Source organism: Lissotriton vulgaris, chromosome 7, assembly GCF_964263255.1.
Source record: "Lissotriton vulgaris chromosome 7, aLisVul1.2, whole genome shotgun sequence".
In the NCBI taxonomy this organism is placed as follows: Eukaryota; Metazoa; Chordata; class Amphibia; order Caudata; family Salamandridae; genus Lissotriton; species Lissotriton vulgaris.
The window spans coordinates 1,485,123,528-1,485,142,594 of record NC_141695.1 but is presented as its reverse complement, the minus strand read 5'-3'; the positions used below and the strand labels follow the sequence as shown (position 1 = coordinate 1,485,142,594).

The following is a 19,067-nucleotide window of genomic DNA, read 5'->3' as shown; positions in this document are numbered from 1 at the left end:
AGTTATACAATCATTATTTCTTTTTCAGTACTTTGGCATAACATATGTAAGTCCATACAATTTTCATATATTTACAAAGGAGCCCAATGCATTTCGGCACCTCTGTGGTGCCTTCATCAGGGGCGACTCTGAAAATAAAAACATATGCAGCATGTAAGTATCATTTCCGTGGTGGTGCATGGGGGTATTTACTGGAAAATGTGAATGTCATACCTGTTTAATATTATTGTAGATATACCTGTATGATCGCCTCTGTATGTGATTCTCTGTATAAATCAATGCCAAAAAATAAACATCCATGGTCAACTATATGTACACCTTGATCGTCAATCAAATTATACCTGTACTACCATAAGGAACATACCTTGTGTGATGTTCTCTGTGTTCTCTGAAACAATAAGTACAACCTATCAGAACTGCATTGATGTCTCGCTCATATTTGTCAAGTTTAATGTTAATGCCTTCCAGACTCATTTTCCAGGAGTCCGTCTCCATACAAAGATTTCTTCCTCCAGTTCTCTTATGGTTTTCGCTAGTTCTTCTATTATAAGTAGTATGAGATCCAGAGAGCATTTATTTAAAATGCTAAACGACTTATCCATAAATTTTGAATTTAAATTAAAGCGAAATAACATAGGTTTTATTGATAAGCGCAGCCCTCTGGGAATGCGCTTAGCTCAATGATATTGAATGAGCGTAGAGGCGTGCATCCTTTGGTTTAGTTGGCGGAGTGTCAAATACTCCAGTTGTTTAAGTTGTTGGCTTATTGATCCCCCATTAAACTTGACAAATATGAGCGAGACATCAGTGCAGTTCTGATAGGTTGTACTTATTGTTTCAGAGAACACAGAGAACATCACACAAGGTATGTTCCTTATGGTAGTACAGGTATAATTTGATTGACGATCAAGGTGTACATATAGTTGACCATGGATGTTTATTTTTTGGCATTGATTTATACAGATAATCACATACAGAGGCGATCATACAGGTATATCTACAACAATATTAAACAGGTATGACATTCACATTTTCCAGTAAATACCCCCATGCACCACCACGGAAATGATACTTACATGCTGCATATGTTTTTATTTTCAGAGTCGCCCCTGAGGAAGGCACCACAGAGGTGCCGAAATGCATTGGGCTCCTTTGTAAATATATGAAAATTGTATGGACTTACATATGTTATGCCAAAGTACTGAAAAAGAAATAATGATTGTATAACTAAGATAATGTAAGAAATCTTTTTTGTTATGAACAATGATAATAACAATCAAGAAGGTTAAAAATAAGATGCAATAACGAAAATAAAAGTTAAAAGCAAACGTACACCATTTAGTGTGTTAATATTACGTTGAAAGTCTAAGGTGCGGAGCACCAGGTGAACAGTGCACGATTAGGTGGGTTCTAAAACCCATCATAACCACTCCTCTTACAGTAGTACATACGTACTATATAAGAACTAAACAATAGCAGATGTGCTGCATTTGGCCAATTATAACAAGGTGCCCTGTTTGAAAACATTCACAACAAGCTAACTCCAAAGCTCATAAACAAACCAATAAATAACAAATTGTAAAAAGCGTAATACATAAGTTGCAATGCTTATCCTACTAATCCTAAGGAAATATATATAGCAATGTTGTTAAACAACAAAGTATTGCTGAAAAAAATAAATATATAGATATATAGATAGATAGATAGATAGATAGATAGATAGATAGATAGATGTGTCGCGCTGCCAGACTTCGTCTGTGTCCCTTCACTCACGGTCGGGTGCTTCATGCGCTAAGATGAAAATCGTGCTATTAATGTAAGCAGCAGGGTAAGAAATCGCCAGCACTCACGGGAACAATAAACCTAGGATTTGAATGTATGTTTAGTACGCGAACACGCGTTTCGGCCACCGCCATTGTCAATAATGGTGGGCGCAGAGAAACGTCAGGTATAAAGAAACATATGTTCGTGGATAATAGTGCAATTTTTGTCTTCCCGCACAAAGCAGCCAACCGTGAGTGAAGGGACATAGTCGAAGTCTGGCAGCGCAATGGGATTTTCCCTTCATCGCTGCAGTCGAGCACGCTGTGCAACAAAGTATCTTCTCGCAATTGGAAGCAGTGAAACATTGGAGCCCAGGGAGTGTACACAGGCTTCTTTAACAGAGCGCCGACTGACACTGTTAAGAAGATTTTGTATATTTGACACACTAATTGATAAGAACAGGCGGTATGTCGAGGTAGCAAAGAGTACGAAATTGAGTGTATTGAGGACTCGCCAACTATGATACGTTTAGTGAGGCGGCGCGCCGGTAGGCAGCTGTGGATATATTCAAAAGGAAGAGAGATTACCAAAGGAGAGGTAATGAAGGCAGCCAAGTATGACATGGCGGAAATGAACTAAAAGTGCAGTTTAACAAATTGGACAAGCTGTACTAAAAGGAAATTAGAAAGTGGTGAGAGGCACCTCTCTCCAGAATTACATTTATGTTCAACGAGTGCCGCGGGGACTGCGCATATATACGGTTCCTGCATATGAGAATCCAGACCCGCAACTGCTGGAAGAGTGGACGGACCATACAGCCAGTTCATCTAATGGCAGGCTAGTCATTCCAGTCAAGTTCACCTGGAGTGACAGGGAACGTGCATTACAAGATATTAATACTCTAGAAAGTGACAATGACAAGAACAAACAGGAGTAATTGAAAACCAAAATGAAAAAATGCCTATTAATTATGAGCAGAAAAAAAGCAAAGGAAGCAGGACAACTTTGGTAGCTACGCAAGAGACTATGAGCTGGGACATGTCCTCACGTTTGCGAAAAGAATCAATGCCCCACGCAGGCAATTGCTAAGTAACTAGAATCGTGAAAGCACTGAACAAAGAGAAACATCTGAGTCCGATGTGACAGACCCAGAGTTGTCCAGTGAGGAAAGTGGACCACGGGTTGCAACAAAGGAGCCATCCACCCCTTTTCACGAGGAGTTACGCCTAACAGGCATACGTGGGTCAGAGGAGGGAGGGGAAAACCTCCAGAGCAAAAGGCAAGCGCAGGACGGAGGGGCGGCTGGAGTAGGCAACAGCAGCACCTCACCACGAGTGACTCTGAGCAAAAGAAGGACCAAATGTGAATACCCGAGAATCTCACAATTGTCAACTTAACACCCAGAGTATTAAACCAAACCGAAGAAACAGTACTGCGACTGGGACTTAAATTTTGCCTGTCCAAAAATTCTGAATACACTCAGACAAGGATTGATTTATTTACATTTTCTAGGAAAATCAAATTACATAAGTATTTCATACTGCAAAGTCTGGGATGCAGGGGGACAAGAGTGAACACTACAGACACTGACATGGATATTTTGACGGAGAATGATCTGGAGACATTGGCTGTCTTGGATGATCTACAAAACTAAGGGAACCCCAGAGAATTGATTCCCATAGCGAGGGATAGACCAGACCAGATGGGACTCACTAAAGTAAGCCCGGGAAGTCCATTTAAACAGTCATCGAAATTCATTCCACAGATGCCTATGGATGCCATCGACGTGTTCACAGAGGCAGTTACCAAGGAACTTACCAAACCATGAACAACAGGAGGAGAATAAAAAGCAATATTACTGAGAAACCGAGGGAGGCAATTAAAAGTTTGCAAGAAGATCGGACAATCATTTGTAAGCCCTCCGTTAAAGGTGGGAATGTAGTACTGCTAACGACTGAGTACTACCAAATGGAAGCCTTGAAACAACTCAATGACACTCAGAGTTATAAAAAGATTGGAAGAAAGGAATATGAGAGCAGCATAGTGGCTTATTGCACACTCCTCAATAAATGGTAACACAAAGGCATGTTGGAAACGGAAGAGTATGCCTTTCTTGAGTGTAAGCACACACGTCTTCCAACATTTTATCGCCTCCTGAAGATACATAAAAATTAAACGTGTCCTCCTGGTCGTCCTATAGTTTAGTCTCTGGGCAGTTTAACAGAGAACATATCCAGATTTGTAGATCATTTCCTGTCTGAGCTTGTGATCCTTCGTCAAACAAATATTATCTTTGGGACACCTTACTGTTGGAACATGTATTCTCAGGACACATGAACAAGAACAACAATACTAACTTGATGCTGTACTAGCGAAGCAGAATGTAAAAACAGACAAAAATATGAGAGTATACTGAACAGTTTATTCATATTACAATATATTACATAGGGAATATTTGTTTGACGAAAGTCCATTGTGGTACTCCATCCCTTTGGTTGTGGGGTCCCTCTCTCTTTTACTTGAGTTTGTGATCCAACTGGTCTCGTATGTACAGGATATAAAAGATTTTTTGAGGCAGATTGAAGACGTTGCCTGGGAGACAAACTTTGTGATGATGACATAAGACATCTCAAGTCTTTATACAAGCATTGAACATAGTAAAGGTCTTGAGGCAGTGAACTACTTCTTGAAAAGAGGATCGATAAAACTGATGCAGCATAATAAGATGCTGATAGAATTTGTTGACTTTTGTCTCTGCAATAAAAAAAAATTTATTCCCGGAGCAACTGTTTAGACAGATACGCGGTACTGCTATGGGTACCTGCTTCTCCCCCAGTTATGCAAATCTTTTCGTAGGCTGGTGGGAGAAGCAGGGGTTCTGGGCAGAGGCCAATGACGAATGGACCTGTAATGTAATTAGTTGGAACAGGTATATCGATGATCTTTTCATCATTTACAGGGGCACCGAAAAATCTGCGAAGGAATACCTTAGAGTGCTCAATGAGAATGATCGGAATCTCAGATTCTCAGGGAAGATATGTCAAACATCTGTGAATTTCTTAGATCTAACAGTATTCACAGCGGAAGGTAGACTGTGCACCTCTTTGCTCAGGAAGCCAACTGCTGGCAATTCTTTGTTACATGCCAGCAGCTGCCATCTTGAGAAAACAAGTATACCGTACAGCAAGGTGTTATGGATTAAGAGGAATTGCCCGAGGGATTGCGATTTCCAGGCAGCAGCAGAAGAGAGCATGCAGATATTTAGCACAAGAGGATACAGTAAAGATATTCTCCTTCAAGCTAAAAAGAAGGTAGACAGTAAATCCAGATTGGAGTTGGTCAATGATCAGTCGGGAGCTAGAAACAAAAGTAAAATAGAGACAGCTCAGAATGACAATAGACTATTCAAGTGATGCTAATGACATTAGGAATGGGTTGAGAAGAAGCTGGCACATTATAAAATCAGATTCTACGATAGCTGAGGCCTAAAGTACCACTTATGTCATTTAGAAGAACTCAGACTTTAAGAGATCACTTAGTACGGAGTCATTGTCTCACTGTAAGCAGGCCAGCCGGCTTTGGTAAAGTAACAGGTGTGTTCCCTTGCGGTAAATGCAAGGTGTGTAAAAATTACAATAAAGTCCTATACTGCAATGTGCCAGGTCTAGAGGCACCTAAGAAAATAATAAAGTTCATGAATTGTAATACCCGCCACTCGCTGTACTGTTTAGTATGTCCTTGTGGCTTGAGGTATATTGGCAGCACCATACACCAGACTAAGGTGCTAATTTTAAAACATCTCAGAGCGATTGCCAAGAAGGATGCCATGTGTCCGGTGGCAAAACACTTTGAAACGCATCACAAAAGCAACAGGGATCTTTTGAAATTATTTTTCATGGACCATGTGCCCCTGAATATAAAGGGCGGTGACAGACAGCTACAGCTTCCTAGATTAGAGTCCCGGTACATTATTGATACCCAAACAAAGATCCCAAGGTGCTTGAATAGTGGGGAGGAAATGGCGATTCATCTATAATCTAGGCAGTGTTTTGGAAGGAAGTATTTAATCGATGAAATTTGGGAATCTTACGTGGCATCAGAGAGCTTAAGAAGAAGCGTGAAGGAACATAATTGCACAGTAAGCTCTTATCCATCTGCTATTAACCCATACAGGGTGGTATAAGGAGGAAAATAATGAGCATTACTACTCCCCTGTGATAGGAGCCCATGCAGGGCGATATAATGTCTCAAACCCTTTTGTAGCGAGTGGAGGTCTCATGACTATGAAATAAACTGTAATGTTGCAGACAGATTGCTTCAAAGAAATCTTGTTGATAGATGGGACCTGCCCATTCTGGGCAGGAGTTTTGAAAGGTAATGAGACTGTTGCCGTATGTTTCATGTATATTAATGCTTTATAATTTGCATGTTATAAGATGAGACACCAATGGACGGAAGAGTGACGGATGTCTTTGTTGATGTCCACAAACATATCTTTATTTATACTTGCCGTTTCTTGGTGCCCGCCATTGACAAAGGCAGTAGCCGAAACACGTCTTAGCGTACTAAAAACAAATCAAAGGTTTATTGTTCCTGTGAGTGCTGGTGATTTCTTACCCTGCAGCTTACATATATAGAAAAGAACTGAGCCCAACACCTACTTCTAATCAAGCTAGGATAATTATTCATCCGTGTTGCAGCAAAACTACCCATATCCTTAAGCGTTTCAACATGTGCTGTCTTGATCACTGTGGTATATATAAAAATATATATACATTAATAAATCGCCTTTTTAATGTTAATTTGTGTCCCTGCACTCTCAGCTCAATAAACACATACAAGCAATATTATACGTATTCAGCAATCAGACACAATCTCAAAGAAAAAAAGAAAAGGGAAAAAATTATCTGAGAGCTTGCACACACACAAGCGGGGTTGTAGCCTGACCACAGGGATCGGGTATCACAACCATCCAAGAGAAGAAGAAAAAAATACGCTTTCTGACTCCAACCAATAGATGGTGGTAAATGCACAGTATGTGAATCTAGAAGAGTCTATGCTGAAAAGCTATTGTTACAGGTAAGTAACTAGTTTTATTTCCCAGGAAGACTTACCCAGACCACTGCAAGGATACTTCATTGTGCATACTTACAGTGAAAGCCAATGGCGTACCAAGGGTAATATTGACCCTAATACAAGCAAGGAAAATGCACCCCTATTCTTTAGTTTGATAGTAAATAGTATCCATCAATAGGGGTGCATTGTGGCCCTTTAAACTCCTGGGGACCGGTAGCATCGCACGTGTTGAACTATGTATAGCTACGTCTCTGATGGAAGCATTTCTTTGCCCATCAATCAGGCTATCTAATACATTGTTTTCTTGCTGGCCATTAGCCCATTATTTGTAACTTTGCAATAGTTTTTCATTGTTTTTGTAGGAAATTTCATAATGTGACTTAAATCTCTCTTAATGTTTCTTTTCAGTTTCAACCGCCTGGACCTGCCTCCCTACAAAAGCTATGAACAGCTCAAGGAAAAGCTCCTTTTTGCAATAGAAGAAACGGAAGGGTTTGGGCAGGAGTAACTGATGTGAAAAACAAGAACATTTATTTAAAAAATGAAAATAATTTTGTAATGCACGTTCTTAAAACTCTCAGTTCATTGCACATTTTGTAAATTAGCCTCTGGTCTGAGTTAATTATTTAAAGTTACCAGAGTGTGTGTAAAACCATTGACTATCAAGCTTCGCACCCTCCACCTCAAGAGTCGTAACACCAATTAAATGGAATAGTATTAAAATATTTTCAAATTTAATTGGCAAACCATCACAGCTAAGCTAGTTGGCTCTGACTTGAATACAGCCTGTAGGTTTGTTGTTTAGGGAAATCCTTAAACAACCCCAAGATTGTACCTACATGAAACATTTAGTATGTGTTTATTTAAATATAGGCTAGCTGCACCTTAATACATGAAGCCTGATCTGTTAATTTAATATATTGATGCAATGTGAACTGAATATCAAAAGCAACTGTGAACTTTGTAAACATTGCATCAAATATCTCTGATGGTTGACACAGGAGTATGTGACTTTGCACATTTTGTGATTCACAGACCTTAATCGTACTCCCTTCCTGAACTGGAAAAAATTTAAGATTACTTTATCGATGGACATATGTTCCACATCAAGGCATATTTTCTTAAGCTGCTCATGACACATTTATAAAGTCTTGCACACTAATAGAATCTAAACAGTATGCAATTACAACAATGATACTTACTATGTAATGTCACTCTGTTGTGCTTCCTAGTACTGCTTTGCCTTATTCTTCACAATGCCATGAGTGACCCATTTCTGGTTTAGTACACAAACCCTGAGGAACTGCTTCAACTCAACCAATCAAGTCTGTCATAAGCTTTTGTAGGGCCCTGGTCTCAAACTTTCTGTGGAGCCTTGTTTTCTTTTTAGGTAGCAAGAGCATACTGCTCGAAATGTAAGAGCATTGTCCTGTGACACATTTCTAGGCATGTTATTCTTACTTCACCAATTGGTGGCAGCTTATGTTACCTGCCTCATAATTACTATATAGCAAGAGCAGGTTAGAGCTGGTGTTGTGATATATAAACATGTTTAGCAGTGATAGTGTGAGGCCTAGAAAAGAGTGGGGACTAGGGCAAAGAACCCCTGGTACTCCCTACGTGTGACGGTCCTGTGACTCGCTTAAGGTAAAAGAGGAATCTGAACACTAAGAAGAAGGCCATTTCAAATCAAAGTCCCTCTTATCAGTAGTACCAGTATAAACATATAGTAATTAGATACCCCTCATTGTAAACACCTTCTGCATTGTAGGAAAATCACGGTCTGGATTGTAAAGATGTTGAGACTTTCCTAACGCATCATATGGGGTCGTTTTTTTGCTGCTAAAGTTTTCCTGGGCGTCAATCTGCAACATTGTTGAAACATTTGAACCAAGTTTGATCGCAGTTCTGGGGGTATCCATTCTGGCAAATTACACCAGCCTACTTGCAAAAGAGGAACGTCCTTGTCCAGTTGTGTATTTTAAATACATGTTACTTATCAAAACAACCTCATCAAGTTTTACAAATGAGTTTCAAAGGGTGATGTGGGGTTCTGGGCATCGTCCGTTGTAAGGGCCTGGGTTTTATAGGTGACATTCCTGTTGCTTCAAGTCTTGGATGAATTGACTTCTCTTCTGCATTGCATAGTGCCGAGGAGGAGGCAAAATCAAAGCAAATAATAATCCTAGAGATTGAGTTCACTACATGTGAAAATAGGTGGCTTCGTGCTGTGCAGTCCTAGTCAGCCAGTAAGTCACAGGAACTACTAAAGATAGTGTCACCCACAAACGCATGCCGATTTTAAAATCACTTTTCAATTGTTATTGGAGGTGAAGCACAGACCCTCAATAGAGGAGCTAGCTAACTACTGTAAGTTCTCTAAACAAAGAATTTAAAGCTGACTTTCCCCTTGTTTTTTGGAACGTGTGATTATTTTTTTATATAAATAATATATTCATGAACTTAAATGGAGCCCAATGTTGCCGATTTGCATGCTAAGACTGCATGTGATGCTATTTTGTATGAATGCACACTGCCCTCAAGGCATCAGAAACCTGTCTTTAACTTGAATTGGAGACGCCCCTACCCTTCCAATGAGAGGCTCCGGTAACCAAATGTTGGGACTCTCTATCATATGAATAAAAGAGATGCCTTTTAACTTCGATGTTTTTAAAAGTAACAATAGTCTCCTTGGATTACATAGGGATGTACAGAAGAAACCATCAATTTTAACCTGGTATTTTCAAGGGAAGACAGATATGTTTATTGATGATATAGGAAAGAAGACAGTCATCTGCATTAATTTGCAGAACTGGCGTGTTCCAATTGATTATACAATTCAACAACAGTTAGATAAGTCACATTTTAAGTTCTGTTTGTTAAATTGTTAAAACCAGGATATTTATTTGAGTCAATTTGGAAAATATGTACCAACGTACACATTGATAATTCTTATTCAATAAACTATCCTTCGAATAACACTGTCAACTAAATGTATAGTGTAAGGCTGGCTGAAGTGTGTTTCCTCTCCTGGGAGTTCACTTTAATTTGCATTAACATTAGTGAAAACTTCACTAAACTACTGATTAGAGTAGAGCCTAACGTGACTGATCTACTTTTACAGAAAATGTCTTGAAAACATAGTAGGAATGCCTCAGAGGTTGGAAAGCAGAGAGGCAGAGTTGCATCAAATCTTGGACCTCACATGCTGATTTTGAGACAGTTAACTACTTGTGTACAATTCATTGACTGTGTTATCTCATACTGTTGCACCCAACTCCATGTAATACTTTCAACCAAAGCAAGAATGCAATTGCATCTCATAATAACTTTGTTGGATGATGAAAACGTGAGACATAAGAGTAGTGCCACCAAGGCTTACCCTTTGAGTAAAGATAGAACAGTTTCACAGGTTTAAAGTTGTTTTCTTTGGTGCAGAATCATCAAAGTAAATTAATTCCTTATTCCAGACTGTTGTGAAAGCTTGTGATGATTATTTAGTTTTGAATTATGTTGTAGTAAGAGAATTATCCTAATATTGATCTAAAGAAAAATTAATACTGAGATGTATTTGCCTCTGGAACCATCCTCACCTTATTCTGACACGCTAAGCCAACTTACTGCAAATGTGTTGCAATTTACAGAGCAGGGAAACATAATTATGTATGTGTGGTACTCTGACTGCGTCCACTGAGTTGTGCAAGACATTTGACCACCAGTAGTAGATGAGAAAATCAAGTTATTGTATAACTGATATACCCTCACATGCGTCAGCTCCATTGTCAATATGGTCCTGATACTGTTTAAAGTGGGAAAAAAGACAGTATGTACCAGGGTTATACTTCAATCCTAAATTTCTCTTTAGGTTTGTCTGATGTTCAGGGTGTAGAAAATGGTAATTACATAACCTGATTTGTAAGAGAATGTGGTGTTATGGGTTGAACACCCTTTTTAGTGCAATTTCATGGTCATCTTGCTGGTGGCCAAGAGGAACCTACTAAGCAGTGTATTGCCTACCTACATTAGGTACATAAAAGAATGATCTCCCAGAAATATCCCTGATTAAATGTTCCGTTGTGTAACAAAGGATAACTACATTTCTGTGGTTCAATTGAAATCATAATTTTTACATTGGTTTCATCTGCATTCAACTGTTTCCTTCTGAGACGGAAATGATTTTAAATGTTATCCATTAAGTAATATGCATGTCATTTAACTATCACCACATGCTGCTGACACCACCAAAAACAGCTTGGTGGTCAGGTTACAATAGTTGCTCCTATACCAGTATAATGGGTCATCAATCATTGCTCTTTTTTTTAATATTTTAAGTATCTTTTTATTGGGCTACAGAATACAGAAAAAATAGCAGGGTTATTCACAAAATCTGTAAATTAATCCTTATACGTATTAGTTTCCATTGTTTAGAAGCATCCATCTTTTTCTGGTTCAATATTCTCTTTTTATTTAATCTCGGGTAAACCCTTTGATATGCAACTGTGATATTATTGGGCATTTATATCAATATGGATATACTTATTTAAAGATCTTTATCTGTAGCCATTTTTGACCAGAAAAACAATGCTGATGTAATATTTATATTTAAAGGAAAAATCAAATTTCTGGGGAATGTTGGAGGCCGTGGCACTTTGCCTTAGATGGAGGCGTCTTTCTGTGCCAGGGAAGAGTTAGAGCAGGTACAATACCAAAGAAAATGTATTTTCTGTGACAGGCCTGAGATTTCTGGTTGCTTGGTGGCAAAAATATAATTTGGCGCTGAAAGGCATTGTTCCAAAACGAGAAAAAGAAAGGAATTCAGTCTTAGACTTAGTGGTGATTGCATGTATGAGTGCTATTCCCCTAGCTCTGTAATTCGAGTCTTAAATAGAAGTAGTGGTTATTCTCACAATACACACAATGCCTGCCATTTTAAATGGGAACTAAGTGTTTTGATTTTTTTTAAAAGATAGGCTGTCTGTATGTTCCTACATACTGTAAATCTGTAAATCCTGTTGCCAGACGAAACATTGACGTACGGCTGAAAAGAGAATCTTCTATGGCTATGCAACCATTGATGTACATAACTATTATTCCCAACATTGAGTTTTAATGTGGTATTACCAATAATAACTGGATTATTAGGTTTCTGTTGATAAAATGCACAGCCTTTCGGTGCTTGCATTTTTCATCATTAACATAGGCTACTTGTGAATCATTGCTGCCGTTCAATTTTCTGCTTTCACCCACATACAGCGTTAATTGACTGTTATTTGGCGGAACCACATTAAGAAAGGAACAGTTCATACTAAATGCTTATATTACAGGCATTCATGTTGGACTTCCGGTCGATGCACTAGTACATGGTTGTAAATAATCACTTTAAGCCCACAAGGAGATTCTCTAGCTATGCCACACATGTGACTAGGATAAGTATCTCCACACACCAGTTTATATGAGAGAAAGATGCTGGCTGTTCCAACGTTCTAAATCGGAGTATCAAAAGTTGGACCAAATTGCTTGAATACCCATGTACCTGCATGTATTCTCCTGCACTTAAAATCATAGTCTCATTGTTCCTGTCATTATTCTACACCTTCATTCAGTCTTAATTTGTTGAGCTACTGCTGGCTTAAAGTACACCAGTCCCTACCATCTGAAATACATTGTGATAAGTAAACGCCCAGGGACCCAGTCACACTTCAAACGTGCAGAAACATATTTCTAATTCTGGGGTCCGTATTTTCTGGTGGTTTCCAATATGATATTATAAATGTTTTCATAAATGCCCATCTTTAGGTTTACTAACACGAATGTTAAAACAGAAGTACGTTCAGTCCAATGACAACGTTCCTAGGTGGCGATCGTTTTGGGCCAAACTGCCTTTGTAGTATGTAGCATAAAAAATGCAGGCATGTCTTCAAAATGGCGTGATATTCAACTCCATTTAAGTTGTTAGGCAGCATAATCTTTGGATTTTCATATCTTGAAACTAAATATAAAAATGAATAACTCACATTTTTCCTGGATGTAGTTCAACTTGATGCCCTTCAGATTAAATCCGTTTCCAGCATCCCTTTTCACACATCTCATTTATTTTACCTCAACTTCCATCTAAGATACTGATAAGATGTCGAAATAAATATAAATGGATAAGGCATGGCAAACAGTCTTCTATTGGTTCCGTTTCTCATTCTGCTTTAAGAATTTAGGGTTTTTCTTTGGGGGCCTAGAAATATTGTGTTTAAAATGTATAAATATATCATCTAAGAGGCTATATGCCTTATATTTTTAAAATGAAGACTAAATACAAATATGGCCTTGGCCCTAGTTCTATAGGGCTTGGTTGTTTAATATTTTTATGGTTGGCATATTTAGTTCTGAAACAGGTAATATGCTTGTAAATATGTTTGCTGTCTGGGGGCTTTCTTGTTTAACTATTTCTTCCCTTAATTTAAAAGTGCTACATTTGTAATTGGGTCTTTACTGCTGTACTGCAAAAATGAGAGGGATCTGAATATCCCCAAAACCCCATATCTTGTAATTTAATATATTGTAAAACTATTTGTTTTTACTGAAAGAGATCCGGCAGTGTGTGTAAAAAAGGAGTGGGCTAAACTGTAATATGTAAAATAGTTGTGTTGTAAATTAACATGATTGAATCCATTGATCAGCACTAAAATTACATTGATTTTAATGTACGATTTCTTTATCATTGGTAAAAATAACAAATTATGTACATTTTTACGCCATGTTATTTGTGAAATAAAAGGAAAGTAATATTGGCGTTAATTAGCTTCAGTGGTGTTTTATTATGCGTTTGCCTGTTATGAGGAGTTAAGAGTATTTCACACAAAATAAAGCTGTATTAGGACTGCTACTTCAAGATTATTTGTCACCTTTTTATTATATGTGATATTTGTGCAGCAGAAGTTGAAACGTGTGCAAAACTATTTGTCAGAATAGCATTTCTTATGGACGTGATTTCCTTTGCACATCTCCCCAGCCTACGTACATTTTTGGAAGCAAAGTGGCGAGGCTGGAAGATTGCAGTTTAGTGAGCATACAATTCCCCTATGAGACTACTATATATGTCCTACTGTTATTCCAAAAAAGTGACTTGCATGTGGTTTTGTTATAAAAATACTCATGTTCTGTTGCTCACAAACTTCTGTTCGACCCTATGCTGAACCTATCCGGAGTTGCGCTACTCTTGTTACCATAGATGATATGGATCCTTTACAGCCAAACGTAAGAAGTAGCAAAGTGTTAGTCATTGGCACTTACTTCTGTAGATTTCTCATGAAGAATAACCCTGGGCGTAGTTCGCGAGGTAGCGCTACGTGAAGTGCATTTCGAACTACGCGTAGCACTATGCGAACTGCGTAGTGTGGTAGGAAATGCTGTTTGCGATGATTGCTCAGTGCCGGATGCTTGTCCGCACTGTGCAATCATTGCAAATGGTATTTTGCACAGTGTAATCGGTCGTTTTCTGCCGCTCTAGTAGATTTCTACTCGAGTGGCAGCTTTCTCAACGCGGACAGGTAGTTTCTCATTTCGAGCATACGCGACCACTCGCAATGAGAAACCTGACCTCCCTGCGTTGAGAATCTCGCCGGGAGATTTATTTTGCTCGCTTGCAGTCGCCAACTTAACCTTGAGGACCGCGAGCAAGCAAAAAATTACTCCTATGCTACGCTACGCGTGAATGCACTGTGCTACGTGCAATTCGCGTCGTGCGAAGTAGCTCAAACTTCGCTAACTACATGAGCGTAGCGTAGTACTTCACCCAGGGTTAATGAATCAGTATCTCCATGATTTCAAATTCGACCTGGAATACTTTCATAGAATTAACCAATCTACAGTCAGGCAGAGCACTGCAGAGTAATCGAGCTGTGTCACAGCATCAACACAGCAGTCTTTTCTGTGTAGGGGTTCAATAGCTCAGTTCACTACTGCCGGCCATTCTTCTGGCTGCATTTGCGCTTGCTGGCATTGCTCCTTCAGCACATAGAGCAGATCACTGCATCCACACAGGCAACAAACACCACAGGGAGTGGTGTGCAGGCATCACAAAAGGCTCTGCTAGTTCATTATTTTGGGTACCACAAACAACAAAATTCTGATGGAAACTTCAGACCGCAGATTAATCACCTGTAGAATATTCCCTGCTGTAGATGGGGTCCAGAGATCTTTAAAGCAGTGGCTCTCGTCCACCGCTAGGTGGCATCATCTCATTCCTCTTTGCCCTTGCGCCACCTCAGAGTGATGGAGTGTAGCAGCATATAGATGCCATCCCTGCATGCCAACGCTAGTTCCTTTATTTCCACGCCCCTTGGCATGGATGTGGAGTTTCACTCCCAGCTTTGTCACTCTTTTGATGATTCCGAGACCACAAGACAGTGTGCCATAGAAGACAAATGCCTCCTCACAAAGCAGGATTCAAGCCGTGCTACGACTGCAGGCAGCAGACATTTGGCACGACACGGACACCAGCAATGTGTCTCTGATGCTTGGGCTTCGGCCACGACTCGTAGTCACAAGTGTGTCCTGATGCACCTGAACACAATCTGGAAACCGGAAGTGAAGTTGTATGTAGCGGAGCACAGGAAGAGGTTGAGTTTGAAGTAGCGGATCCTCTTCAAGTTGCTGGGTTTGCTCCAGGTCACGGGGCTGTTCTTATGCCAAATACCGGTCTCATTAGCGGTAAGTCGAAGTATAAGACGATCCATAAGTTCAAGACGGCCAAGTTGGATTCAACCACCCCCCTCCCTGCCTCCTTATTGAGTTGGCACTTGTATAGCGCACTACCACTCCAAGGAGCATCTTGGCGCTTCGACTCCTAGTTATCAGTTAACAGCAGTGTCAATGGTAAAAGCTACCTGTCTGCGGGGAGGATCAAAGTAACGCTGTGCATCCGGAGTCTGACAGAGAATAGATCCATGTCTTTAATAGTTTTCTGAATTTTTGCTCTGTTGCAGATTGACGCAGGGACGGAGGTAGTTTGTTCCATGCCTTGGCGCCAATAACTGCTATGGATTTTCCTCCTCTAGTCATCATCCTAAACCTGGGAACATGGAGCAAATTTGCTGTGGAGGACCTTACCATTTGAAGTCAAGCCAGAAGCAAGCCCGTACCGAGATTGGCCCAGACATTCCCACATTTCTTAGCCCATTAGAGGTGATAAAGGTCTTACAAAAAAATAAAACACATTGTGAAGCCTTCTTCTACTGCAAAAATAACAAGTAGCACAGCTTATAATAAAGACGCAATTGTCATTTCATTCGACTACAGCGTCGGCTAGTTGGAGTATACAGTGCAAAAATGCATGAAACATGTTACGGTTTATGTACAGTTTTCACTTGGTTCGGAGCAGAAACACATGACGGAAACTTGTTATTTTCAGCGAATGTTATCTATTGAGCAGATGGCAGGTGCAAGACATCATTCAGGCTGAAATGCAATACGTGAGCACAGTGCTCACTTAATTTCTTAAAATCAAGCTATTGTTTGCCAATATAGAAAGTGAGGCAATGATTTATTGAGGGATGCAGAAAATGTGCGAATTTAACACCTCAAATAATATGGCCTTCTACAGTCATAATACTCAGCAGACATACTGCATCACTTTAGGTTAATTAGGAGACAACATTCCTATTTGATAATACAATATATCAGTGCAAAATGTGACGTTGAAGATGCAGAGACATTAACATTAAAGCAATATGAATGCAAGATTGTTTTCACAGAGACCTTAAAGGAGACCGTGCAGCAAATTTTCATGATGCTACCAGCTTCCAATGGAGCTCCTTCCAGCCACATATATCCATAGGGTCCACCAGTTGCACATTCGCTGGCATGTCTCTTTCTAGTGCTGACTAACCACCTAGGACTCTCTCCCGGCACGTTGCTGAGTCCGGTCCAGTCTTTTAACCCAGCCCCAAGGTCCTTGTCAGCCCCTTCAGTACAAGTGCCACTGATGACACCTCTGGCACATGTACTACATCTGATCCAGACACCAGTCTCTGCCCAATTGCCGTCAGCCTTCGCTTAGGCATATGTTGTACTTTTAAATAACTCAAACTACTAGAAGCTGGAGGCCCTTTTCTGTTCCAACTTGAATGCAGCCCACGGGCTGCAAAATGCTCTACGAAGATAATGAAGTGGACAATTTACTCCGCATCATTATATCGATGCAGGACTTTATTTGGGCCTATAAAATTATAGTGGTTTGGATACAGCATCAGAAACCGAGTTGGAGTCTCCACTTTGTCCACCAACCTAAGGGAGTGCCCCTTATGCAGTTGATTTGCGCAGGTCAGAGGAGGTCTGTGACCACTGTAGAAACAAAATCCAATTTACTTATTGAGTAAAAGTATTTACTTAATGAGATTCTCCAACCAAAGCGGGTTTCTACAGAACCACTGTTGTCCCTCATTGAGGCACTTATAACCACACTAATGGCAACTTGGAGATAGCTGTTCTCGGTCTCTCCAGTCTTTCATACTTTTTTTTTTTTTTTTTGTAAGACATTTATTATGTGAAAAGAGACAGAAGATTACACTGCGTCACGCCAACAACCCGGAGGCAGGCCGCTATGAAGTTTACACATCATCAAATATAGTAAAGCAGTCAGTTGTAGCATAACTTTGCGGAACTCCGAGCTCCCAGCAGGATTTACAATACAGTAATGAATTGTATGTGAGCGATGTAACCTTAGCACCGTAAGTGGTCTTACTTTTATCAGTGCAGTAGACAGATGACCATAACATGAGATGTGGAAGCTGTTCCGGGGCAATCAGCAGGCCCCAGCTCTTGAAACAACAAGTGAGACTCATACGTCTAGCAGCACTGTTTACGCCCAACCGTCCCCAACAAACAAAAAAGAAACGTAAACAACGTAAGATTGGTGCAATCACAAAAAGTCAACCACGCAGCGTCCCACACTGTGACGGGGTCGCGTGTTTCTGCGCCGGGCGACCATCGGCGGATAGCGATCTGTGGCAGTGGTGGAGGGGTGGCAGGCATCGATCATACCTGGTGAAGGTGGAGGGGGGGGGAAGCAGGGGGAGAAGAATGATGTCGGAGCAGGGTGAGTGGCTGGGTCAAGTGGTCTTAAGGGAGGCAGATATAACAGGACACGCCGCTAGTGCAAAGTCAAAGAGGGACAGCAGGGTAAGCGTGCTCCACAGCCAGGGCAAGCCAGCGCCGGATTAGATCAACAGAGTCAAAACAATTCAAGTCCGCATACAAACCATTCAGCCCATATCATCCGAAACACCCACATCAGGCGATCCTCCAGAGACGACCGATCCCGCACGCTCCCTTGTCCATTGTAAAAATGGCTCCCAAATGTCATTCGGTCTAGAGGCAGTGGGCATAGTCTCCCAGTAGTGAGTCAGTTGTGCGTGTCCATAAGTGACATCCCCGATCCACCCAGTGAACAATGGTAGTGCTTTCCTGCCCCAGTGTAGTGAAATCTGTCGTTTAGCATAAAGGAGGAGGAGTGCATGTAATTTCCTGTCACAGGGTTCAGTGTCTTTGACATAGTCCAACAGGCCTAGGAGTGGCGACGGCGTGTCGTTCCTGTTTAAGATTTGGTTGATAGCTGTGAAGATGTCTGTCCAGTAGCCGGTCAGTTTGGGGCAGCTCCATGCCACATGTATGAAGGATGCATCCTCCCTCCCGCACTTCCGGCAGGACGCATCCGTGCGGATGCCCATGCGGTGAAGTAGCATAGGTGTCCGGTAGTACCGGTGTAAGAATTTAAAGTGTATGAGCCGCAGCCGGTAGTTCGGAGAAAGTGCTGTTAATTGTTTACAGCAGTACTCCCACATTTCATCAGTGAGAGGGACTTCCAGGTCAGCAGCCCAAGCCACCTTGGCTGTGGCCACAGTGATTGGGGCCTGCTCTTGCATGCTGTTGTAGAGTCTCGATACTAATTTTTTGGGAGAGGGTTTCGAAAGCAGGTTCTGGAGGGCATCTAGAGCTCGCGGCTCTTCCGGGAATTGGGACCCCAACTGTTTGCAAGATTCCCTAAGGGAGTGATATAGCAGCGTGTCCGCAAAAGATTCAGGCTGGTCACCATCTCTTGCGCACAACTCCACAAAGGTGCCTTCAGGGTATAAATCGGCGAAGGTGTGTAGCCTTTTCCCGCAGAGCATGAGAACGTCGCCTCTGGCAGTTAAACAGGGTAACATTGGGTTTCCTCGTAGTGGGACGGCAGGCGC

The 19,067-nt window shown here is 40.8% G+C and overlaps 1 protein-coding gene across 4 annotated transcripts in view; it reads left to right on the top strand.

Annotated features, from left to right (window-relative positions):
* ITCH (itchy E3 ubiquitin protein ligase) overlaps positions 1-13,629 on the top strand; it is a 1,274,207-nt gene extending 1,260,578 nt beyond the window's left edge. For all 4 annotated transcript variants that reach the window (XM_086932290.1, XM_086932292.1, XM_086932291.1 and 1 more), the window contains one exon: positions 7,249-13,629. In XM_086932290.1, coding sequence (XP_086788416.1) covers positions 7,249-7,348 — 100 coding nt within the window. In that variant the 3' untranslated portion in view covers positions 7,349-13,629. The remainder of the gene's footprint in view (positions 1-7,248) is intronic.
* The last annotated feature ends 5,438 nt before the right edge of the window (positions 13,630-19,067 follow it).